At 40.3% G+C, this 26608-nt stretch overlaps 1 protein-coding gene across 17 annotated transcripts in view; it reads right to left on the reverse strand.

Annotated features, from left to right (window-relative positions):
* Positions 1-26608, reverse strand: part of BAZ2B (bromodomain adjacent to zinc finger domain 2B) — a 413209-nt gene that overhangs the window by 52751 nt on the left and 333850 nt on the right. For 14 of the 17 annotated variants that reach the window (XM_089659801.1, XM_089659783.1, XM_089659815.1 and 11 more), the window contains 5 exons: positions 9611-9821; positions 7934-8026; positions 7790-7851; positions 6932-6997; positions 1328-1393 (listed from right to left, as the gene is read on the reverse strand). In XM_089659801.1, coding sequence (XP_089515927.1) covers positions 1328-1393; positions 6932-6997; positions 7790-7851; positions 7934-8026; positions 9611-9821 — 498 coding nt within the window. The remainder of the gene's footprint in view (positions 1-1327; positions 1394-6931; positions 6998-7789; positions 7852-7933; positions 8027-9610; positions 9822-26608) is intronic. The other 3 variants (XM_089659773.1, XM_089659768.1, XM_089659762.1) reach the window with 1 other exon arrangement.

Genomic DNA, 26608 nt, shown 5'->3' on the forward strand with positions numbered 1-26608 from the left:
GACATGGGCTTCAAATGTTGTATTCCTCTTGTCAAGCCGCTCCTGAACAACAAACAACGTCAGAAGTGTCTTACCTGGGCTAAAGAAAAACAGACCTGGTCTGCTGCTCAGTGGTCAAAAGTCCTCTTTTCTGATGAGAGCAACTTTTGCATGTCATTTGGAAACCAAGGACCCAGAGTATGGAGGAAGAATGGAGAGGCACACACTGCAAGATGCTTCAAGTCCAGTGTGAAGTTTCCACAGTCTTTGTTGATTTGGGGAGCCATGTCATCTGCTGGTGTTGGTCCACTGTGCTTCATTAAGTCCAGGGTCAAGGTAGCCGTCTACCAGGAGATTTTGGAGCACTTCATGCTTCCTTCCACAGACGAGCTTTATAGGGATGCTGACTTCATTTTCCAGCAGGAATTTGGCACCTGCCCACACTGCCAAAAGCACCAAAACCTGGTTCAATGACCGTGGGATTACTGTGCTTGATTGGCCAGCAAACTCGCCTGACCTGAACCCCATAAAGAATCTATGCCAAGAGAAAGATGAGAGACATGAGACCGAACAATGCAGAAGAGGTGAAGGCCGCTATTGAAGCATCCTGGTCTTCCATAACACCTCAGCAGTGCCACAGGCTGATTGCTTCCATGCCACGCCGAATTGAGGCAGTAATTGCTGCAAAAGGGGCCCAAACCAAGTACTGAGTACATATGCATGCTTATACTTTTCAGAGGTCCAATATTGTTCTATGTACAATCCTTGTTTTATTGATTGCATGCAATATTCTAATTTTCTGAGATTGTGGATTTGGGGTTTTCATGAGCTGTAAGCCATAATCATCACAATTATGACAAATCACGGCTTGAACTATCTTGCTTCGCATGTAATGAGCCTATCTCATATATTAGTTTCAGCTTTTAAGTTGCATTACTGAAATAAATGAACTTTTGCACAATATTCAAATTTTTCGAGTTTCACCTGCACATAGTGTGAATAGGCCCATATACTATGGCCATCTCTTGCTGGGTTGATCTAAAACGTACAGGCCAAAGCTCTCAGATTTTCTCATTTCAGGCACTGGAAGTGGGTGGGGGATGCACAAAAAGATCACGCATCTCTAAGGAGTTAAAAAAAAATGACCATACAGATAAAAAAAAAAAAAAGTAAAACCATTGGGCCATTATGACTGCTTAAAAAATGTCTGTGTTTTGTGACTGATGTTCATTTTTGAAGGAGCAATGTGTTCATTCACCCAGTATAAATGTATTACGGAAATCCCAAGACCTTACTCAATCAAACATGGAAAGAAGAGTCAGGAAGGATGTGCTGTCTCTAAACTAACCTTTATACGTTTCTCGGCTTCCATAATTTTGGCATTTGCTGCATCTTCTTTCTTTTTCTTTTTAGCCTGTGCATGCAAAACAGGTCTCAAGGTCATGCAACAACACAAGTCCAGAGTGAGCAGCGTTATCAGATGCTGGAGAAGAGCCACTTGCCCTTAGTGGGGAAGGTGGGGGGTGGGGGGGGGATAACAGAACAGAACAATACAGGACACAGCTCACAATACAACCCATCTTCTCCCGCATGCTAATGTGTGGTCTGGCTGCCATTTAAATAATGGGCAAGCAATGAAAGGTCAAACAGCCTTTATACTAACACACCACTGCTGGCACATCATTCTCAATCAAATTATAAGCATTGTTAGCTTAGAGAAACAATATCTTTCAAAGCACCACTCGGTCTCTTCGGTGTCTTAAATCAACACTTATCAATCAACTAACATAAACTCTGTAACTTCAACCTATTGCTTTCCTAGGCTTGCTAACTATATTTAAAAGCATTTGTTGAAAAAATGTACGCATACTTAAAGGAAATCTGTACTAAGAAAACTATGTAGGCTTCCATTGTTGACCTGCTTTTGAAAATGCTAACTGCCTGTCTGTCGTGCCAATCCAGCGGTATTAATATTTTCCACCCCCATGGCAATCAGACGGATCCAGGAGGTTTGATTTCATACTGAATAAAGTAGAACTATAGGTAAAACTTTTTTTTATTTTCAATTTGGATAGAGCAAAGGAGGGTTATAACTCTGTCGGAATTTTTCTGCCATCTGTGTCCCATTGGGTAGATTTACTTTCACTTCCTGTCCCACAGCCAAATAGGAAGTGAGGAGGAAATCCCTGCAAATTAACCACTTCCCGTCCGGCCCATGTACATAAATGGCCGGACAGGAGCAGTGCAGGAGCGGGTGGCCGTTTATAAACGTCCTCCCGCATTCCCTGCCCGGGAGCGTGCGGCACTGCGATCCAGTGCGGACACAGCAGAACACCGATTGCTGTACGGGAGCTCTGTGTGAGGCCCCGATCATGTGATCACTGATTGGCCAATCAGTAATTACATGAGTAGTAGTAAGCAAGATGTCACTTGCTGACATCATTGCTTACTACTAGTGAAATCTGAGAATGATCACTGAGGTCACATGGTACAAGGCTATTTGCAACAGCCTTGTACCATGTGACAAGCAGTGACCAATCACAGCTCTCACAGTATTTCTCAATGGTTGCAAGAATGCAGCCAGAGAGAAGGAGAAATTATTGCTTTTACAGCCTTTGTGGGTGTAAAAGCAATGTGAAAAAAAAGTCAAAAGAAAAAACTTCATCACCCCCACAAGTAGTAAAGTAGACACTGTAATGCTAGTGTGACGGTAAGTTAAAAAAAAAAAAAACATAAATAATAATATAAAAAAATAAAATAAAAATGTAAAAAATTGTTTTAAAAAATTATAATTTTTGGTTATAAGCTAATTTGGGTTATTTTGTTTTTTTTTTACTAAAAGGATAGCTGAATACATTTTGGCCATGATTTATGAAGAAAGATTATTTATTTGCAAAATGTTATAAGAAAAACACTTTTTTTTTTCAAAATGTTTGGACTTTTTCATTTATATAGCAACAAAATTAAAATCCCAGTGGTGAATAAATACCACCAAAAGAAAGTTTTATCTGTCTCAAAAAAGCTAAAAAATTCATATGGGTACAGTGTTGCATGATCGTGCAATTGTCATTTAAAGTCTGATAGCACTGAAAGCTGAACATTGGCCTGGACTGGAAGGGGGTGAAAGTGTCCGGACTTGAAGTGGTTAAGAGAATTCCCTGGAAACCCTCAGGTCACCAGAACTAATGTCCCCATTGGAAGATTTCCTCTCTATTACTTTTCTGGGGACAACCCACAATTTGGGATTCTCTTTTCTTTCAATTTCAATGATAATGGTAAACAAGACTAATAGGAAAGATGAAACTTCTTAATGGGGGCTCAGACAGCAATAAAAATTGACAGGGGGTTCTAATCCCTCTCCATTCTATCCAAAACTAAAAAAAAAGGTTTAGCCTTTAGTTACACTCCTGTTGCAGGTCTAAGAATCAACTGATTGAGAGGCCAGACCACATACTGATGTCAGTACAGGTTTCCTCTAAATAGAACCAGCCACCAATAACAGCACTAGGTAGACCCACAGTACAAATTGAATTCACTTTAGATGTAGCTATTTGAAATGATATTCTGCAGCATGAAGGCATAGAGCAGTGTGAGAGATCCCAGTTCTAATGCTGCTTCCCATTATAGTGTCAGAGGTTGAACTAGAATGAGCCAAAAGCCACTGACTGTTCAGCGTTAAAAAGGCAGTCTGCACAAAACTCATATTTTAGTTTGTGGATGCTGGTAAACCAGTTAACCATTTTTAAGATCATCTATGGACTCCAGATTTCTGCGTTTGAGTTACAAGGCCTGCATACCTCAGAGCAGTAGGAAGGGATCCCATCCTGGAATTTTCATTGTATTTATCTCATGAAGAATGCAAAATAAGAAGTGGGAAGATGTTAAGGTGGTCAGGAACAGAAACTGTAGGAAAGGCGAAGATGAGGTACTAGATACAGGTTTTTGGTAGGTACATTAAATTATCGCTTGACACAATGGCTGCAGTTGGGCAGCCCTCCACAAATCAGAGATATCATTTAGGAATAGAGGTAGCCCAGAGTTTAGAATCCACGTATGCACAGTCCAATAAGGGTGCCAAAGTAAATATTCAAAAAATCAACATTTCAAAAAACTGCTTCACGGCAAAATAAACATATAAAACTGTCAATGCGTTTTATGGGCCAAAATCCCCCCTCCTCAGGGATCCTATTTAAAATGATGGGATTGCGGGGATGGTGTAGTAACCTGGGATAATGTTTAGTGGTGTGCAGGTCATAGAAAATCTCAAACCTTTGTGGCAAAAAGAGACGGACAAATGGCTGGTAGATCTCACCAATGCCATCCTCAAGAGATACCAGAGGGTGAATTCTTCCACCTCATTCCTTCTTTAAGTGGCATTCAGATTGTTCAGCGATGCTTAGGTGCATTACATTGCATTAACATATTTTGTGCGTTAACGTGTATTTGAATGGTTTAACCCAACACAGGTCTTACTGGACCTACAGCTTTTTTGTGGCAAGGGCTGTATTAAAGGATAAGTTCACCTTTTGTAACATGTTACACCCATATTCAGGGTGTAACATGTAACATGTTACTGTAGGACCAGCCCTGCACCCCCCCCAATCCCCCATTGTGACAGCTAGTGGGGAATCTCCCCCCCTCCCCCATTAGCTGTCACAATTTTTGAAACCATGGCCGCGTGGGGCTCCGCCCGCACAGCTACGTCATTGATTCACAGAGTTCTGTGAATGGAAAACTGCAAGTCCCAACAGCTTTTGCGGCTGTTGGCTTGTAGTTCTCAATTAACTACCACGGCATTGTTGAGCGCTGTGGTAGTTCATTGATTCTTCCTGTCAGTGTGAAACTGCCTGCCCGTACAAGGTATGAGCAAACAGATTACACTGACAGGCTGCAGGAGACCTGCATGGCACCAATGATCAGCTGATCATGGGCGCAATGCTTTTCATGCTTCTAAAACCTGCAAAAAATGTGAATTTATTATTTTTTGTTAAAAGGTGAATTTATCCCTTAAAGTGAACCTGTTGCTTTGCCCTCCATGAGAACATAAGAAGAAAAAAAAAAGGGGAATTCCGGCTATACACCTAACAGGCCTTACAACTGCCCCCCACCTTCTGCCAACACCTATGCTAACTAACCTGTGTAAGAAACATGTATATACTTACCTATTTTCAGGCCGCTCTGGTCATGGTCTTCTCTGTGTCAGGCAGCAGCGGCTGCATGGAAAGAAAAGAGCACTCCAAAAATGGCTAGTAAAGCCTTAAACAGTAACATGATACATAGACCACAATGACCTATCTATTGTTGGTGCTCTCTCCTCCTCGGCAGCTATGGCCTGTATAATGTACATTATTCTTACACAAGGAGGGGGCAGGGAGGGGACAGTTCTAAGGCTAGTTAGGTGTATAGCCAGAATTTCACTTTTTGCTTGTAACATACAAACCTAAGCTGTTATGTGCACCCACAACTGAAATATCAGTTTGTAATAGACATGGCCTTTCTAACAAAAGTGTTTCTTCGGTAAACATTAACAAGTTAGTAGAGTGGTAAAGTTGCACCATTGGCCTTATTTAAGTTTACTCTTTTTTGTATATTCTCTAAGCACCCTTAAAACACATTTGAAATCAGGGGCGGACTGACAACTCATGGGGCCCCCGGGCAATAGGGGATCATGGGGCCCCTGTGTCCTTGCTCAAACTCAAAAAAGCCTATGAAAAAGGTACCAGGGGCATCTCATGGGGCCCCCTACTGACCCCAGGCACTCAGGCAGTGCCCGAGTTTCCAAATGGTCAGTCCGCCCCTGTTTGAAAGAGATTATTAGAATATTTGGGCCTTGTTGGGGCATCCAAAGATACAAGGAGAATCCATTAGCTTTGTGTCCTAGAACTCAGATATACTAATGAACTATCTATCCAACCTTGCCTTATATACGGACTCTACTGCTTCACATTATGGAGAACACCAGCCTTCATGGTGCACAGAAAACAAATCAGGATATAGTCATTGTGGAACCCATTTTCATAACCATGTACAGTAAAAAACCAAAATCTACAGTATGTTGATATTGTGGAGCATTTTCTCTTGAATGCACTATGCATAGTTAAGCTGTTTATCAGAGTAAACTCCAGCCATAACATATTGTCAGCTTTCTATTGGGATTTTTTTTTCCTGTTTGTGAACATTAACCTTTACTTTCGGTCCAAGTACCAGTAGTCACTAAGACAGGAAGTGAGGAAAAATATCCCCAATAGGGACTCACATAGCAGTAAGACCTTGATATAAGGTTCTAAGGGTCCTTTCACACGGGCGTTCCAATTGTTTTCTTCAGTTCAGTCATGTTTTTTCAAAGAATCCATTTACATCCGTTTTTTTCATCCATTTTTCATTCATTTACATCCGTTTTTCAACCGTTTACATCTCTTTTTCATCCGTTTATGTCCGTTTTCATCCAATTACATCTGTTTTTTGTCCGTTCCGGTTTTGTTCCAGAAGAAAAATAGGGTTTTTTCAATTAAAAAAAACAGATGTTAACAGATGCGGACATTAACGGATGTAAATAGATGTTCATCCGTTCACATCTGCAAGTCCATAGAATTACATGGGGGTAAGTTTTTCGTCTGTAAACGGACAGATGACAAATGGATATACGGAACGCCCGTGTGAAAGGGGCCTAACTCTTCTCCATGTTTTAAAAACTTGTTGCCTGCATCCCTGATGGACAGATTTTACTTCATCCAAAAGAAAAATTGCCTGGAGACACACTTTACTTATTTCCTGTGTTGTATACAATATGAGCAACATTGGACAAATCTTGAAGCATACATGCAACAGATTTCACTATCATAGTTCTGAAAACCTAACACACCAGTTGCACAACACATGCTTATAGAGTACAATACGCAGCTCTAACACCACATAGAATGCACGGGGCTGAAAAAAAAAGATCTCTTGGTACCTCCAAAATCTGTTGGGCGCGGAGTTCTTTTTCCATTCGGATCTGCTCGATTCTTTTTATTTTCTCCTACAGTTGAAAATAACCATGCATCAATATCAAAAATAAAAACAGAAAATAGTTCTAAGAATAAATGCACAATTTTGAAGGATCAGTAAATGGAGAACCCCCCCCCCAAATATACTTTACAGCTTTCGCCTGCAACACCTAGACAGGGGTGATACCTTCTCAAGCTATTTTAGATCCTCAGATGTCCTAGGATCTGACTGAAAGGACCATAATGTCACCCTCGCTTGAGCGCCACAGGCAGAAAACATAATATAACATAAAGCAGAACTAAACCCATCAGCGTAATGGTTTAAAAAAACAAGTACATGCCCAGCATGCTGGGAATGTTGTCACATTTACTTGTGCTTTCAACCAAACTGACAAATCATCAAATGGCTGGAGTCATAACTGATCACATGTGCAGCACCATGGCAGTTGCAGATCAAGCAGAGGCATAAGCAGGACACAGACAAGTAAAAAACTGAATGGAAATTCTTTTTCATTTTTCACATCATTAGTGTGCCAGCTGAGACACACGATTTTTAAAAGTGCCTGATCCATCATGCTGGATTTTGTTTCGAAAAACGAAACAAATGATGGCACAATCATATGCTCCATTTTTGCTTTTCGATCAACAGAATGTTTGGGTTTTCGACCTGTCTATGGCCAGCTTAAGATGGCAGCTTCCTTGGCTGAAAAGGATAGGATGGTTTAGTTCCACCTTAAGTATATTTTTTCTTCTACCATCTAATGTACCATTTTTTTTAAAGGTAATGCTGCTTTTTTACATGGTGAAAAACCTCTACACTTTACCTGTTGCTTCATCATCTTTATCTGTTCTTTCTGCTTGCGCTTTTCTTCAGCAACCATGATAGCTGTAATGGAACAATAATACATTATAGAGGACACAGCGTGCTATAGGGTAGACTGTAAACAAGACAAGTACCATGTTTATACCTTGCTGTTTTTTTGCTTCTTTTGCAGCTCTAACCTGTTCTTGTTTTTGCAGTTTGCGAAGGAGTTTTATTTGTGCAGCTTGTCTAGCAATTTCTGTAACCACAAGCAAAATAAAAAAAGACAATTTAAAATGTTGCATTCAAACTTTTTACTTACAGTTTGTAACTTTGTATAGTTTGCAACTTTGTAAAATTGTCATATACAGTATCAATTTGAACTATATGTAGACCAAACCACTGAAATCTCATACTTTGTTAAAGCTGAACTCAAGCCCTACCATTCCCAAAAACATCAGTAACTAACTGATATGCTAAACAAAAAAAAGGGAACTATTCTACAACATAATTGCCAGAAAGAATTAGGATGATGACCTAGATTTTCATTTTCTTCACTGCAAACCTTCTTTGCGGGTCCATGACATTGCTTGGATCACTTGAACAATTTTTATTAGCCATCCAGTGGCTGATGACCAGTGCCTTCTTAATAGCACCATGGGTCCCCATCAAAGTATTACCCCCATCACAGTGTCCCCATACATCAGGTTTCCCCATCACAGTGTCCCCATGCATCACGTATCCCCCATCACAATGTCCCCATGCATCAGGTATCCCCATCACAGTGTCTCCATACATCAGGTTCCCCAATCACAGTGTCCCCATACATCAGGTTCCCCCATCACAGTGTCCCCATGCATCAGGTATCCCCATCACAGTGTCCCCATGCATCAGGTATCCCCATCACAGTGTCTCCCTACATCAGGTTCCCCAATCACAGTGTCCCCATACATCAGGTGTCCCCCATCACAGTGTCCCCATATATCAGGTGTCCCCCATCATAGTGTTCCCATGCATCAGGTGTTCCCCATGACAGTGTCACCATCCATCAGATGTCCCCCATCACAGTGTCCCCATACATCAGGTGTCCCCCATCACAAATTCCCCATACATTTAAACAGGAGGTGGCTACAAACAGGTTTGCAGGAGATCAGTTGTATTGCTAGATGACAAAGGGTGAAACATAGGCAATCATCTGGAATCAGTATCTACCTCCTGGACTATGATGACGCAGTCATATAAATACTGGTATCTTGGCAGCATCCTTATGCTCTTGGCTGCCTGCAGCAGACTAACGAATTTATTCTCCAAAGATGTTCCTCTCAGGCCTAGGCACAGTTACCTGACTGGAGCTCACATATAGCTACTCACATAAGGTACTGTTTTTGAAAATTAAACTTATATATTGTGACATTACAGAAAGATAGACCAAATTGATATCATACATCCCAGTGGTCAGCATGGCCATTTTTTTGTTTCCTTCATCTGGAGGAAGGGAGGAGGGGCTTTCTCATCTAAGCACCTCCCCCTGCCTGCATTCCTGAACTAAGGGCAGATGAATTTCAGGAAGTAAATGCTACATGAATCATTTACTTTTACTCAAGATGGCCATTTCTAGAAATTCTAGGGGAGATTTTTCAAAGTGATTTCTCAACAAAATAAAGCATGGGGATATTGATGGACCGGTGAGTTTACTTTTGAAAATGAAAAATGAATTAAAATATGTTTTGGGTTTGTGGTGTTTAGATACAATTAGGTTCTACATTGATGAGATAAATGAAAAACTTGGAGTTAAAATAATCTTCTAACCTTAGTAAATTGAGTATATTCGATAGAAACCCACCTTGAGCTTGGAGCTTCCGTAACAGTTTGGCCTCCTCATTGACAACATAATCCGAGCCACCCACGTTAGGTGGTCGTCCTTTTCTTCGCCGCATCCTTGATTCTTCTCTAGCCAGCTGCCTCTCTGGATTTGGGGGGCGTCCTCTCCGTCCTTCCATTGCTCGGATACGTGGAACAATCTCTTCTTCTTTCAGGAGACACCACTGCATTCCCTTTAAATATAAAGGGTAAAAAAATTAACATAATGATATAAAAGCTAGACAAATTAGAAATGCTAAAGTACAGTAAAAAATGGTAGTATACAGGTAAAAAAACATGTTAAAAGGTGTTTGACAAAATAAAAAAGGCCATTCTCTGTGAGGCTTCAGTGCTGACATTTCATAGCAGCAGCGTGGGATTCTTCACCATACTACATGACCCTAATAAAGATCGTATGTTTCCTCTGCTGGAAGACCACAACATTATTGCTTAGAGCAGCCTTTTTCAAACTTTCTACAGAAGGAATCCCTAAAATTATTTTTAGGCCTGGGGAACCCCTGCTACAAATGATTATACTTACAACTCACAGTACATTAGCATGATCAATAAGTTGTATAAAGTTTAAAAGAAAAAGGGTGAGGGATGTGGTGTACCTACACCCAGGACAGACTTATTGAACAACCACCTACTATAAATGACAAAATAATTCTAAGGAATAATCATAAAATTAAACAAATAATATTAAAAAAATGCAGGCAGTGAAAATTATGCTGTTCTCTAACATGTGCTCAGTGAAGAATGAACCCCCTTGTATTGGTCGTTAGCAAACAATTTCCCCCCTATATCGGTGTTTGGTGTAGGTAGGAGATTGATTTGCCACTGCACACTACCCAAGGAACCCCTTAAAACTTCAGAAGGAGCCCTGGTTGAGCATGGTTGGCTTAAAGACTTTCTGGTTGCAACAGATAGCTGCAAGTGCTATACCAACAATGAGAGCTTACCCATTCCTCTGTCTCTTCAAGCAATGCACAAATAGGCCCAGGGGGAAACAACTGTCTGGTTGCAGTCCCCCACTCCGATTTGTACTATGACGCAAAACACTAAATCAACCAAGGGTTTTATTTCTCAAAATTATGCTATATTATTACTTAATTTTCTGGCTGGGTACCCTTTAAAAGCTGAAGCACTATGGGCCAATGATGTTGGTGTTTTCGAGGAGAAGCAGTTGGAGGAGGCTTTGCAGGAGGTTCAGGAGAGCTCTCTGAATGTGAATCAGAAGTGTATGCAACTTTATATTCTTCTTAGAGTGTACTATACCCCTACTAAACTGTTTAAAATGGGCACTTTACAAGACTCCCTTTGTACGAAATGCCATAGAGACCATGGTAACCTGGTCCATCTGTTGTGGCGATGCCTGATACTTCACCTGTATTGGTCAGAGGTTATTCATATACTCAACATGGAGTTTCAGGTATTTATCCAAACTGACCCAAAGCAGTGTATCTTGGGTGTTTTGGACAGTCTGCAATTAGAGAAGTTCCCCAGGGAGGCCATTACAAGAGCAGTTTCAAGCACGTAGGTTAATTCTCACTTACTGGAAATCTGACAATCTACCAACTTGTAAGGAATGAATAGCCTATATGGGTGACACACTTTAGAAAAATACATTTACCAACATAGGGGATGCCCTGACAAATTTGAGAAGATATGGGCCCCATGGTTAGATACTCCAGCTCTTAGCCCATTAGATTTAGTGACCAACAGGCTCCTCTAGCCTGTTTAGCTGTAGCCTTTAAGTATTTTATTTATTTATTACAGGTACTTATATAGTGCCATCAATTTACACAGAGCTTTACATTTATATCGAATACATTCACATCAGTCCTTAACCCTCAAAGAGCGTACAATCTAAGGTCCTCAACTCACATTCATACATACACATACTAGGGCCAATTTAGACAGGAGCCAATTAACCTACCAGCATGTCTTTGGAGTGTGGGAGGAAACAAGAGTCTCAGAGGAAACCCACACAGACACAGGGAGAACATGCAAACTCCAGGCAGGTGGTGCCATTGTTGGGATTTGAACCAAGCCCAGACTAGTCAAAGGGCACTCTGGGAATATGCAGGTAAGGGGCGACCGTGGTCAGGGAGGGGCTATGGGGCTAATACAGACCAAGGCCCGGCTCACCTCCCGCTGTGCGACTATGCTCAAAACAAGGCCGACAGGAGTTCCTAAAGACAAGCAGGAAGCGCCGCTGACACACAGATACCTCCTCGGCTGGCCGCTGCACTGAATGGAGAATGGCGGCCTTCACCCACGGCCGCCGGCATACTGTGACAGGTCTGTAGCAGCGGTATATGGGGCTGTCTCTGCTGGACGGGCTATCTCTTTGCTGGAGGAGCTGCCTCTTTACTGGATGGGCTGTCTCTTTGCTGGATGAGCTGTCTCTTAACTGGATGAGCTGTCTCCTTGCTGGATGAGCTGTCTGTTTGCTGGATGAGATGTCTCTTTGCTGGAGGGGCTGTCTCTTTGCTGGATGAGCTGTCTCTTTGCTGGACGGACTGTCTCTTTGCTGGATGTGCTGTATCATTTCTGGAAGGCTGTCTCTTTGCTGGACGGGCTGTCTCTTTGATGGAGGAGCTGTATGTTTGCTGGATTGGCTGTCTCTTTGCTGAATTGGCTGTGTCTTTGCTGGAGGAGCTCTTTGCTGGATGGGCTGTCTCTTTGTTGGATGGGCTGTCTCTTTCCTGAAGGGGCTGTCTCTTTGCTGGACAGACTGCCTCTTTACTGGAGGGGTTGTCTCTTTGCTAGATGGGCTGTCTCTTTGCTTGATGAGCTGTCACTATGCTGGATGGGCTGTCTCTTTGCTGGATGGGTTGTCTCTTTGCTGGATGGCTGTCTCTTTGCTGGACAGCTGTCTGTTTTCTGGATTGGCTGTCTCTTTGCTGGACGGCTGTCTCTGCTGGAGGGGCGGTCTCTTTGCTGGATGGGCTGTCTCTTTGCTGGACTGGGCTGTCTCTTTGCCCAGTTGGGTCCAGCAAAGAGATACCAACTGCCCCCGCGAATGCCCTTGCGCCCCCCCACTCAAAATTGGCTGCTCATTCTAAAATGCTCGGGCCTATCTTTTGTCCCAGTCTGGGACTGATTTGAACCAACAACCTTAGTACTGCCAGGCAAAAGTTCTAACCATTTAGCCACTGTGTTGCCCCGTTATTGCATGCCGATTGCTAGGGAAGGCACCTAATTCTTTTCTATTACTCATTACCCTTATATACCACATCATGTTAGTATTTTCTTGTTTGGGATGTTTGACTAGTGGATTGTGCCATGTCAATGCTCTTTACTGCTTGTATCCATGATATCATACTATTTTCGAACACGTATACGGTCTGTGCAGGAGATGCACCGTTTTGTTTTGCATGCTTACTTTTTGTGGTTCATTCACAATAAACATTTTTTTCTGATTAAAAAAAAAGCAATGCACAAAAAACAAGCTGTTCCAATGCACATCTCCATTCATTCAAACTTTTATGAATAAAAGCAAATTGTAATCCCCACCTGACTCTGTTTCTCCTCCAATGTGTTTTACTGAAAATATGGCCTTTGTCTATAACTAGGATTTAATAGGCATGGACTAGAGGTGGTATGCCTTACTTTTTGTGGACTGTCCCCACAGCTATTGTAGTTTATTCTATATTACTGACGTAAGAGCTTCCAAGGCACTTTCAACTTTAAACCATCTGTGTAAGTTAAGTATATGTTGGGATTTGTGTGGTGATACCTCGCCACTGGAGTCTCCAAAGGATAGGAAAGCATCACAAATCAACCTGCTTGTAACAATGCAAAACTGAAATATCAAATTGAAGCATCTATCCCATAAAACATACTAGACAAATGGAAATGTTTCCTTAAAAAGCAGCAAATTCAGACAGACTGCAATATCTACAGATTGCTCTCACAGGGCCAACTATATAAAAAATGGAGGAAAGTGTCTGTATTGCCCTGATAGGTTGTTCTTGCTGTCTGGGTCTCCTTGAAAAGATCTCTCCAAAGGAAGAAGAAAAGTGTCCCCATCAGCAGATTTCCCCTCTATTCCTCTATAGCAACAACTCAAAATGTTGAATTTTCTCTCACTTTTAGTTCCGTTGACAATGGTGATAAAGACAAACAGCTAAAATGGATCTCCCTAGCGGAGGCACATATAACCATAAAGGCCTGACAGTTGTTCAAACCCTCCCCTATGTTCTCCCATATGAAAAAAAAAAAACATCACAGTTTTAGAGATACAATATTTTGTCACTGGTCAAAGATCTATGAATGAGGTGGAATGTGTAGGCACATTCCGAATTGGAGTTTTGCCTAACAGTTCGATGTCACACTATAAGTACAAAGGGATCGACCAAGTGTGCATGACTATGTAAATGGAGATTGGAGTATAGAGAGTTAGCAGACATTCTGCTTGAGCTGGCATTATAGCATCAGATAGAGCAGAGTTTGAACATTTTTTTAAGTGGAAACTAAACCCTCCTATCCTTTTCAGCCAAGGAAGCTGCCATCTTGGGCCTCGTTCACAACATACATGCAGCAAAACTGATGGAAACTGACATGCAGATTTCACTTGCAGACACATCAGTTTACAGCAGATTACTGCATGGAAAAAATCTGCACGATACTAGTGCTGTGGTGTGAACAGGGCAAATAAAGAACAAATGATTTTGTTGTGTCCTTGCAGAACGCGTGCAGAAAAACTGACGTCTCTGCACCATGGTGTGAATGAGCCCCTAGCCTCTATTTGATCTGCAAATGTGATGGTGCTGCACATGTGATCAGTCATGACACTAGCCAGATAATGGTTTAACAGTTTGGTTGAGAGCACAAGCAAATGTGATTGTTATCATTTCTGGCATGCCGTGAATGCAACTGTTTTTTGAAACTGTTAAATTGATGGGTTTAGTTCTGTTTTAATACTTGACTGATCTACTCCCCCTATTTCCCTGGGGCAGTTGGGTATCTGTTACTGCCATAGACATAGGCTTGTGGTCTGATCCAGCTTAAAGCTTTAGATCAGCCTTTCTCAACCAGGGTACCCAGGCACCCTGGGGTGCCTTAAGGTTTCTTCAGGGGTCCCTTGGCAAAATGTCTAAAAATTGCCCAAAACTTGTATACAAGTCAACGGGTGAAACAAGCCTGCCTTATAGTTACACAAAGTTGCAGGTTTTCATTGCACACCATTTACTACCTTCTAGCCACTGGTGTCTTGACAACCAATGGCATCAACAGTTGATAAGGAGGATGTCAGCTGCCTACACAGAATCCTAGTTTGACCCTCCCCATCAGTGCTGGGGCCATATTAGGTCAATGATAGAGAAAAACTGAGGGGAAAGAGAAACATTGGAATACTAGTCAGCACCAGTGTGCAAAAGTGTGTTTGCTTTGGAAGAAAAAAATCACCTCCAATGTTGGGTGTCCTACATGTGTGGATGTTGCTGCGTTATATAAAACTATTAGAATAGTTTTTCACATTTTAAAATGGGGTGCCCTTTAAACCCCTTCTTGCCAGTGCCTCCCGGCCCTTTAAGAGTTTCAGAAGTCGGGAGGCGGGGTCTAGGGTCATGTGACCGCTGTGACGTGCCGTTACGGCAGTCACATGATCGGGAAAGGTACCGATTGAAAGAGGAGATCGGGACCTTTCCGTGAGTACAGGACATGTGTGCTGGGGGCGCGCAGGGCGCGCGCTTGCGGCACATATGTCCTTTTTTAATAGAACATAAATGTGCGGCCGCTCTGTGTCTAGGCCCAGATGCCGGGAGGCCGCACATTTGCATTCGGCCGGCGTGAAGAGGTTAAGATTCAGCTTAGTCCTGAGGCACCCTTTAAAATTATGGACAGTCTTGAGGCACCCCATTCTAAAATGGGGTGCCTCAAGACTGTCCATAATATTAAAGGGTGCCTCGGGACTGTCCATGATTTTAAAGGGTGCCTTGATTGAAAAAAAGGTTGAGAAACACTGCTTTAGAGTACTTTCCGAATGCAAGTAAACATCAGAACAAACATGTACATGTGTGCCCTGTAAAATACAGTCCATGAGCCAGACTTTGGATGCAGATTTTTCTAGTTTGATTAAAATTAAAAACGCACTGCATTTTTTTGCAGCCAGATCATGCAGCTACCATATCATTTCTATGGCTTTAGAAAAGTGGGTGTCACAATTATTTTTCTCTTCAGCCTTCCACCCAAATATTTCCACCTCATTTACATTTTATGAATTCATTTGATAAATGGTAAAGCACAGGGGAGCTGACTTGGGTTTCCTAAAGAAGATTTGCCTGTGTAGTTAATTGGAACAACTTGCCTTTCTTCACTGTTTTAACGGAACATAAAAATGCAAAGTGATTCTTGTCAGAGGCGCGCAGTTACCATTAACAAAGAGCACTGACATAGTTTTATATTGTACACTTCATTTCCATGTTCATACAAGAAGTAATGCATCTCAATATTACTAGCATCATACTGCAAATAAATTTGTTCAAATACCATTGCTGAAAAAGCAATGATCCCAAGACAAGTATTACTCACTTTATTACCTTTGTGTTTACCTCCCTCCATAACCTGAACATTTTATTTTTTAGATTTTGGAGATGTAACAATTCACATGACAATTACTCTTTGTTTTTTATCCCACCTAACTAAACCCAATACTTTCTTCATGCTTGTTTGGGTCTACATTTCGCATGATATACAGACAATTCAGTGTTCTGGTTGCACATACAGGAGGCTCTATTTTGTGGCTTTCGTTGCTGAGCTACAATAATTAAATGTGATCACTTAAAGAAGTAATAAAAACAAAAACAAGAATGTAATAGATTGCAGCTTACCAATTCTTAGATGTGGTGGCTGCTTTAGTTTTATTTCATTTTAGGCTTTTATTGAACTTTATATTCACATGGTGATCCAGCCAGTAAATCTGCTAGTTTTCAGCGTCTTTAAGAGAACAAGCTGTCCAGCAAAACTGGCATTTAGAGAGGTGAGACAAACTGTTTAACACTGCGGGAATGCTTCCAATGATCAGCTTTTATTCATTTACCCCAAAAGAAAAAAAAATAACAGTTGCTGTAACTGCTTAAAAAGTGTTAGCTGGCACGGCAGCACACAGCGTGCATAGACAAGCTGCTGAGTTTGACTTTAATTTGTTAATCAAGTCCATACAAATCTCCTAGATTGTAAGCTCGAAGGAGCAGGGCCCTCAAACCCCTCGTGTATCACACTGTATTGTTATTGTACTGTCGCATGTTCTGTCTCCCTTTGTAATGTACAGCGCTGAGCGAACTGTTGGCGCTATATAAATACTGTATGATAATAATAATAATACAAATCCATATAAAGTGTGCATCTAAGACTACCCTCTCCCCAGACTGACAATGTTGCTGTCCAAAGGTGTCCACATTGCTCCTCCATCCAGAGTAGAGAGACCCTAATATTGCAAAGTGTGTTACTAGCCAGATCACTGGGTGAAAAAGAAAAAAAAATAAAGAAAACTAGATTGTAAGCTCCAAGGAGCAGGGCTCTCCTATCCCTCTTGTATTGAACTGTATTGTTGCTGTATTGTCTCCCATTATATTGTAAAGCGCTGAGCAAACTGTTGGCGCTATATAAATCCTGTATAATAATAATAATGCAGCCACCACATTTAATAATTAGTAAGTTGTAATATATTATGTTTGTTTTTTATTTATTAAAGCGTATGTGAAAGCAAAAACAAAAATTTAATATGTTGCAGCTTATCAATCTTTAAATGTGGTGGCTGTGCTAGTTTTCTTTTTAAGACTTTTCCTTTTTTTTCACTAGTGATCTGGCTAGTAACACACTGCCTGTCTTATGTTGGCTCCACTATCTATGGAGGAACAAAAGAGACACCTATGGACAGCAGCAATATCAATCTGGGGAGAGACCAGTGTTAGATGGACTCGTAGATTTAGATGGACTTGAAGCGAAACTCAATATCATACTTTTTCATACAGTTGTAGAAACAGTTTTTATTTCCTTTTGGGAGTAAAGTTTTAAAGACATTAATAAAATCTGATCATTGTAGGCACTCCTGTCAGGGTTAAATAGTTTGTCTCAACCCTCTAAATGCCACTTTTGCTGCAGAGATTGGTTAGTTAATGGAAGTTGGAAAAAAACAGCAGGATCAACAGGTTAAAAAAAATCTAAATTACAAGGGGGCCGTGGAAAAACAAAGACTGATGTGTTAATGCTAGTGACAGACTCCATCACATACTGCATATCATGTTTTATTTTGCCTTTAATACCACCATAAGGCCTTCACTTTTTTTAATGGACACAAGCCCGTTTACACCTGCTGGTCCATAGGAATGAGTGGACCATCAGATCAGGTACGCCTGAAAAACTGACCAATTGTAGTGCCCAGATGATGAAAAGACCATAAGCATTTTAATTAGGTACATTGAAAAAAATGCTCTTGAGGAAGCATGGATCCCATCTTGTTCAGTGTCATTTTGAGGCTGAAGAAAACTAGTTTGTTTTGCTGCCTCATGGTTCCTAAGCAGATTCCTCTGAGAGAATGATCACTGAAGCTTCTATTTTGCCTAAATGAGAATGGCTACATTAACCCAAGGTGAAGCTCAGCACCAGAAAGTAAGAATTTGTATTAGGGAAGGACCTGGCATTTACAGTGCTATGCCACCTTGGGCAGTCCCAATGAGAAAGGAACTTGAGATCAATCACTTGATACACTGATAATTACAGATTACCCCACATTGATGACTGTTGGGTACCCTATACTTTGATGACTGCTAGACACCTTTCTTGTGGCAGTTTGAGTGTTATCCACTAGCTATTACATTGACAAGAAGTAAAGATAGCTGTTTCCCTAGAAGACACTTGTGACACTGGATTTAAAAGCCAAAAGGTACATCGTAACTCAGATTGCAGTGGGTAATACATTTTTGAGCATGCTCTTACATTTGTGGAGAAGATTGTAAAGTCTTGAATATGGATAGCAAGAAATATGCCGATCAAGGGCAGTGTGTAATTCACCCACATGTTTCTGAACACTATACAGAAGAGATATCTCTTGACTTTGCTTCCACATAAGCTATTCTTTGAGGAGAAGGAAATGCTTACAGATATGTTAGAAAATGTCTGTGTGTATTCAGAAAGCAAATATAAAAAACAGCAGAGCTCGCAAAATCTGAAAGGAGTGACACTTCTATTGGTCACATTGACCATCATGAGTACTAAAACTTGTACAGACAACATATGTTGCTGTTTATAGATCAAATGTTTGCATGCTACTCAGCTGACAACAACATATTTCAGCTGAACCTAAAACATGGTCATTTGGATCTATGCACAGTGTCTTCGTACCATACAACTGTGTATCTGGCCCTTTTCCCCTCTTTGCCATATTCAACCTTCCTTCAAAAGATCCAACATCTTTCAAGACACTTCTGTCTCCTAGGATCACAATTTTATTCCTTGCAGTGACTGGTAGCTCAAACCAATGACTGCCAACAAGCACTAGAGGGATCAAATAGACAAATTAGGGAATAAAGGTGTCCTTTTCCCAGAATTAGATCTGTTTCTCATGTAGAATGAGAACAATTGAGTACTGTCCGTGCTGCTTTTTTATTTGCACTAATATCCATTTTCTGAGGACAAGCTTTTGGGGTGTTCCCTTCTTCAATGCTAAGCCTCAAGCTGTGATAGCTTGAATAAGGAGATGCAGAACTAGAGGTACGTGGCCTACACTTTAAGAAACAGAGGAACAGGAGGATGCTAGCAAGCCACTAATCTGAGTTACTTTGTTTACAATCCCTACTAATGGTCAGCCTGAGTAATATAAAACTTTGCAGGGGCAATAAACAAGAAACTTCAAACTCTACTAAGATAAATGGACACTATGCTCTGTAGATAAGTAGATACAATGCAGCTCAGAACTGCACATAAGAAGATAGAATGTGACTGCTCAGCATACTCTACAAGGTCTCTCCTATAATAATTTCTGCCACTAACGATGGAGCTCGCAAACTGTAAACTGAAGATCAAAACGTGAACTCCTATCATCTTTCCCCAAGTAGCCTTCTAATCAGGACCAGAATCAAAGGCGCCACATCCATCTTTAAAGCCTCAGTATCACTCAGAAGTCTTCTATATATCTTCTTTAGTTTTGCCTTTTATTATTCTGATCGTTTCCTTTCAGATCCTTCAGCAATTTAAAACTTCTGAGAATTCTCAATAAACTGTTTCATGGTGTCAGATGGACACGGTGGTGAATAGTACACTGTATAATTTAGTCCACAGACCAAATGTCATTAATTATGATGTAATGGGAGCAAATGGAGAATCACATCAAACTTTTAAAAGAGTGAATGATCCTTAAAATACAGCTTTTAAACCCTAAAGTACAAACCATTGAAAGATAATCACAATTTGTAAATGGTGACCCTATTCCAAAACTCCTGTAATTTGTTGCAACAATGCCTCCACTTGTTTCCTTTTAAAATGTAGTTTAGGGAAAAATATTATGGTGTAAATGAGGACAAATGGGCATTTACAATCTCATGATTTGCAAATACAGTATGTTGGAAGGGTTCTAATAAGCTCCTGTGACACATAAGACCCGCCTACTATGTCATCTGTAAAGTAATTAAAATGTGAAAGTGTTTGATTTTATTTTCAACAATGTTTTGATGTGCTGGCTGGCACCTAGCTCTTTCATTGTCTGTTTTGCTATTGCTGTCATGGTAACGGGCTAACAGAGTGGAAGCATGCAGAACTACAGTAGGCCTTAAAGCAAACCTGTGCTTTGCCCACGCAGGGGCCAAACCCAGCAGCATATACTTACATTTTGTGGCTCCCTCACTGCTTCGTTCAGCTGTCGGGAGTGAAGAAAATACCAAGAAATGAGGAGTAGAAGTATGACTCCCCTCTTCAAATGTGACAGCAATTGTACATGTAAGTGTCCCAACACTGCCAACATGGGGGGATGTTAGTCATCAACCCTGTGCTACAATTTCCAACAATTATCAGCTATTTCCCAGAATGCCATAAATTTCACCCAGGATTTTATTTAGCATGGCTCTTATTGCATGCCATACACTTGCCATTTAACCACCTCCCGTCTGGCCGTTGCAGGGCAGTGGAATGGTCTGGTGGCCATTTACAAACAGCCTCCCCGCACCCTGCTTGTTCTCCGGACACAGTGGAACACCGATCGTCGGACAGGACCTCTGTACGAGGTCCCTATCATGTGATCACTGATTGGCCAATCAGTGATCACATGCAGAGTAGTAAGCAAGATGTCACTTGTGACATCATTGCTTACTACCTGTGAAATCTGTGAATGATCACAGAGGTCACACGGCACAAGGCTATTCACAACAGCCTTGTACATGTGACAAGCTGTGACCAATCACAGCTCACTCAGTAGTTCTCAATGACTGCAAGAATGCAGCTAGAGAGAAGAAGAAATGATTGCTGTTATATCCTTTATGGGTGTAAAAGCAATCAGTGTAAAAAGAAAAAACAAATCTTCATCACCCCCCACAAGTAGTACAGTGAAACCATGGTGACACTGTACTGCTAGGGTGACAGTATGTAAAAAAAAAAAAATTAAATAAAAAATATAAAAAATTTAAAAAAAATGTAAAACATTTTTTTAAAAATTATAATTTTTGGTTATAAACTAATTTGGATTATTTATTTTTTTTACTAAAAATATAACGGAATACATTTTTGCCAAGATTTATGGTGAAATACTATTTATTTGCAAAATGTTATAAGAAAAACACTTTTTTTTAAAATTTTGGTCTTTTCAATTTACATAGCAAAAAAAATAAAAATCCCAGTGGTGAATCAATACCACCAAAATAAATCTTTATCGGTCTAAAAAAAAGGCTAAAAAATTCATATCGGTACAGGGTTGCATGACCGCGCAACTGTCATTCAAAGTGTGATAGCACTGAAAGCTGAAAATTGGCCTGGACAGGAAGGGGATAAAAGTGTCCGGACTTGAAGTGGTTAAGAGAATTCCTTGGAAACCCTCAGGTCACCAGAACTAATGTCCCCATTGGAAGATTTCCTCTCTATTACTTTTCTGGGGACAACCCACTATTTGGGATTCTCTTTTCTTTCAATTTCAATGATAATGGTAAACAAGACTAATAGGAAAGATGAAACTTCTTAATGGGGGCTCAGACAGCAATAAAAATCGACAGGGGGTTCTAATCCCTCTCCATTCTATCCAAAACTAAAAAAAAAAAGGAAGTGGTTAAAGGTGGTAAAGCCAAACTAAAGCTGGCCATAGATGGATGGAAATGTGGCCGGTTCAGCAGGTTAAACTTTCAATGAAGAAACTTGTTGCATTGACAACTGTCTAAAAAAGGACTTTATTACTTAGGAGATATTTACTTTCACTTCCTGCGGTACCTATTGGACAGGAGTGACCACAATGGAACAGAGGCAGTTAAACAAAAATCCAACGGGGGTTTTAACCCTTCCTTACTCTATCCAAAGCTAAAAAAGCTTTTGGCTTTTTAGGTTAAAGTAGAACTATGAGCAAAAACCTATATTTTTCCTTTTGGATAAAGTAAGGGAAGGTTATACCCCCTGCCAGATTTTCTTTCACCATCTGTGTTCCATTGTGGAGATTTCCCTTCACTTCCTGTCCCATAGGCTGGTCATACACTATACAATTTTCTGTCCAATGTCTGCCCAATTTCCTTTAGATTTACCTTCAACTTTGTAGTGTAAGAGCCTGCCAAATTGGATACAACTGAAAGTGTTGTTAGGTTTGACCTCCTATTATATGGTTTTTGGTAAATCTAAATGAAAAATCTCAAGAAAATTATATAGTGTTTGGCCAGCCTAAGTCAAACAGGAAGTGAAAGGGAAAACCTGCGAATTAAGGGAATTCCTGGGGGACCCCCAGATCACCAGAACTAGTGAGGAAAGAACAAACAGAGGGCGCACAGGCCTAGTGCATTACCATAAAAAATGTTTAGTAAAAAATAAAGAAGGTGTTATATTCACAAAGGACAATAAAGTCAAGGCACATCATAAAAGAACAGCTGGGTCAACATCGCGCTGAGTAACAGTCCGCAATAGGGAGTGTAGACAGCCAATACTGACGCGTTTCGAGGACTTGCCTCTTCCTCAGAGCCACTGGCTTTATTGTTGTTTGTGAGTATAACACCTACTTTATTTCTTATTAAATATTTTTTATGGTAATGCTCTAGGCCTGGGCGCCCTCTGTTTGTTCTTTCCTCATTCAGTATATTTGGATTTCCCCGGTCTATTTGAGGGCAGCAAGGTGTGCATGTTCCAGGACATTCCTAATGTGGTTGTAGCCTGCATCAAGTCCATCCCCAAGCGCAGGAGCATTTGTGTTTGCTGGTTCTTCACCAGAACTAGTGTCCCCATTGGAAGATCTCTCTTCTATTACTTTTCTGGGGCCAACCCAAATTTTGGGTTCTTTTACTTTTACTTTCAACTATAATAAACAGGACAAATAGAGAGGGTGAATCTCCCTAATGCGGGTACAGACAGCAATAAAAACTGACAGGCAATCTAATCCCCCTCTACTCTATCAAAAACTAAAAGTTTGACTTTAGTTGCACTTTAAATACAGAAAATCTATACATAAGAATTAAGCAAATACTGTGCAAGAATTGAAAAATAAAGCAAGGCAGAAGACGATGTATTTGGTTTTACATATGACAAATGTGCAGACCAAACTAAACTTTCACTCAACCTAGCATGTTAACTATGGGCAAATGGGGATACCTAACTGAGACAAGGTCAGAATAGGTTAGCTAGCATGAGTGAGTGGGGCTTCATTTGTATCGGATAGAATAATATCCCTTTTCCTAACTATAATTAAGTCTTAGGCCTGGTTCACACCAATGTGTTTTTTATTGCTTTCTGCAGAAATGCACTGCAGTCCATTTAACATGATTTACTATGGGACATGTTCATATCTATGCGTTTTTCAGCCGCTGAGTTTTTGGAAAAGGGTTAGGGACTTTTTTAAATGCAAAAGCATTATTTTTGCTACAATAGATTTCAATTGAGATGCTGCTGAAATGCATGTAGTTCCTTTTTGCCACTTTTTTGTAGCGCTTTGTGTTTTTATTCTGCCCAGCAACAAAAACATTTCCCTTTTAAAGAAAACAAAAAACAAAAAGCTGAAAAAAGCAAAATGCAGTAAAATCGTGGCAAAAAGCAATGCAAAAACGGAACAAAAGCAAACTGCATTGGTGTGAACCAGGCCTTACTCGGAAAAAAACAGCTCCCGCTATGTACTTCATGTTAAAAAAAAATGATAAACTCAACAGGGTTGACATCGTTGCTACTTCATCAGATTGTCAGGTATGGGAACCAGATATAATCGCCTCCTTGTGAAAGCCCCCAAGGCATATAATTTGATGGGGTATTCTGCTTACCAGCATATATACACAACTGAATAATCAGCATTACATTTAATAACTTTGTGGAAAGAGCAATAATTTATTGCAGCCCATAGCTACCAATCAAAGTTTAGATTTTATTAGTATGTTTAATTTTAAACTGCTGGAATTAATTTTCTGATTGGCTGGTACAGTTACAGCATATACAGGTGTACCTCGGTTTATGAACGCCTCAGTTAATGTAATTTTTGGTTTACGAATTAAAATCCATTGAAAATAATGCCCCGGTTTACACATTTTTTTCGCAATACGAACGGATTAATTCGTTTTCAATGCATTTAGGAATTTTTTTAAATCACGTCCAAGTACAGTACTATGCCTTTAAAATGCACTTTATAAAGAGTTTTGAACAGATAAGACTTTTTTTTACTTTTTTCTGACCTCCGGAACGAATTAATTGGTTAATTGGTTTTCAATGCATTTACGGTTTTTTTTTTAATCATGTCCCTGTACAGTATTTATGCCTTTAAAGTGCACTTTATAAAGAGTTTTAAACAGATAAAAAAACTTTTTTCTAACTTTTTTCTGACCTCCGGAACGGATTAATTGGTTTTCAATGCATTCCTATGGGAAACCATGTTTCAGTTTTTGAATTTTTCGCAATACCAAAAATCCCGCAGAACGCATTAAATTCGTAAACCGAGGTACGCCTGTACTGTAATTAAGTCTGTATGTGCTATGGTAAATATAATATTGATATAACCATCAGCAATATGACTGGCTGCTATGGGCAGATGCACATCACCACTCTGTGTTCTTTGGTATTAAAGTAGATCTAAACCCAGTCAATAAAAGCTCATGTCAATTTTAGTGCTTTATAATTCTGAAGGTCATGTTCATGTTTTTAAATTCTCCATTTTTGTTAAAATAAAACAAAGATTCTGGCATGAAGGCTCTTCTTTTTATCGAGCTACAACTGTCTCCCAATCGCTCTCTTGCACTGTCACTCCATCACATGCGCTTTCAGTGTAGACTACAAATGGACATGCCGGCACGTTCTGTCATTGTCCCCAATAGGGTGCTGACCCTAGGCACTGAAGTGCAACTGATGGTGGAGAAAGAGCATGTAGACAGGAATGAATGAAAAAGGCTGGGAGAGATTGGCAACACTGAGATGCAAAATAAATTAGGTATTTGTTTATGACACACAAGGCTTTAGCAAATGAAATATCATCCAGTTGGGGTTTAGATCTACTTTAAATAAGCCCAGCAAAGGTAAACAAATTAATCATAAAATCTACTTTTTTTTAACAACATTACATATTACAAGAAAACATCCAATCATATTTAATGTATTTACCACTGATAATACATAACAGAGAACACACTAAAAACACAGAAACACAAAACAATACTAAAGACACACACATAACAACACATACTACTACACACAGAAAAATACTGGAACCCATTGTGATAATGTGTGAAATATCACAATGATACATGTCTAATCTTCATTTCCAGTGGATAATGTTCCTACTAAGCCAAGTCATATGGAAATGAGAGGGTTAAAGGTTAAGTCCACCTAAAACCATTATCTGAATTCTAGAAGGATCTGTTTGGGATCAGCCACTGGCTTCTTCAAATTTTCAGGATCCGCTTGCTCTTGCTGCAAAATTTTGTCATGCTAATCTCAAAAACTATGTGAGACATGGTATGGCTGCAGCAGAGAGCCCTACAACCCACCTACTTTATTTTATGGATAATACAGGAGAACTGCTACTGCTGCTCCATAATCTGCAGTAGGGCGAAAAAGAATCCAAAAATATGGCTGTGAGATTTCTTCACTGGAGTTCTTGAGGGATATAAGAGGTCAGTGGTGACTCCAGATCAAGGCCAGTTCAAAGCAATGGCAGGTATAGATCCCACCTTGGGTGCAGCTGGAACAGTACACTCTCCTTCCTTTGCATTGCATTGCTGTGCAAGGCCAAGCTGCCAAACTGCAGATTACACTGGCAGAGTGCAGCCTTTTCATTTTTTTTCATGCACAGCCAGGCACTTACTGGTTTCCCCTTTGATGAAGAGCAAATGTGTTCATGTGCAAAGTAGCCCAAGTGACCCCAAGTAGGTTTTTATTAGCATCTCAGGTTAGATGTTAAGAGCTGAAAGGGGTTAAAATAACTTTATATGTAACATGGGCTTTAGGTATGCATTAACAAGCCCGCCATTGACTAAAAACTGAAATATCAACGTTATCTAGACTCATCCTGGCCATACACAGTCTGGTTAAAAGCATAGACTTGACTGATTAACATGTCCAATGTTAAGATCAGGCCATTAGAGATGTAGAAACAACCACATCTAATCATAACATTGCCTAAATACAGTTTCCAAAAATCTCTTTGCAGCAGATTGCTAATCATTCTCTTTTCTGGGGAGAAAAGGGTATAAATCTTTCATCCCACATGTGTTCCATCTGTCCATTGCCTAAATCTGAAAAAATTGCAGAAGGTCCCAACACTGTGCAAGCAGTCAAAGGACAGACAGATAACCCGTCATCCCATCAGTTTTATCAGAGATGTCTGCTT

Source organism: Staurois parvus, unplaced genomic scaffold (assembly GCF_062004578.1).
Source record: "Staurois parvus isolate SC_StPar_1 unplaced genomic scaffold, SC_StPar_1.0 ptg000031l, whole genome shotgun sequence".
NCBI classification, from domain to species: domain Eukaryota; kingdom Metazoa; phylum Chordata; class Amphibia; order Anura; family Ranidae; genus Staurois; species Staurois parvus.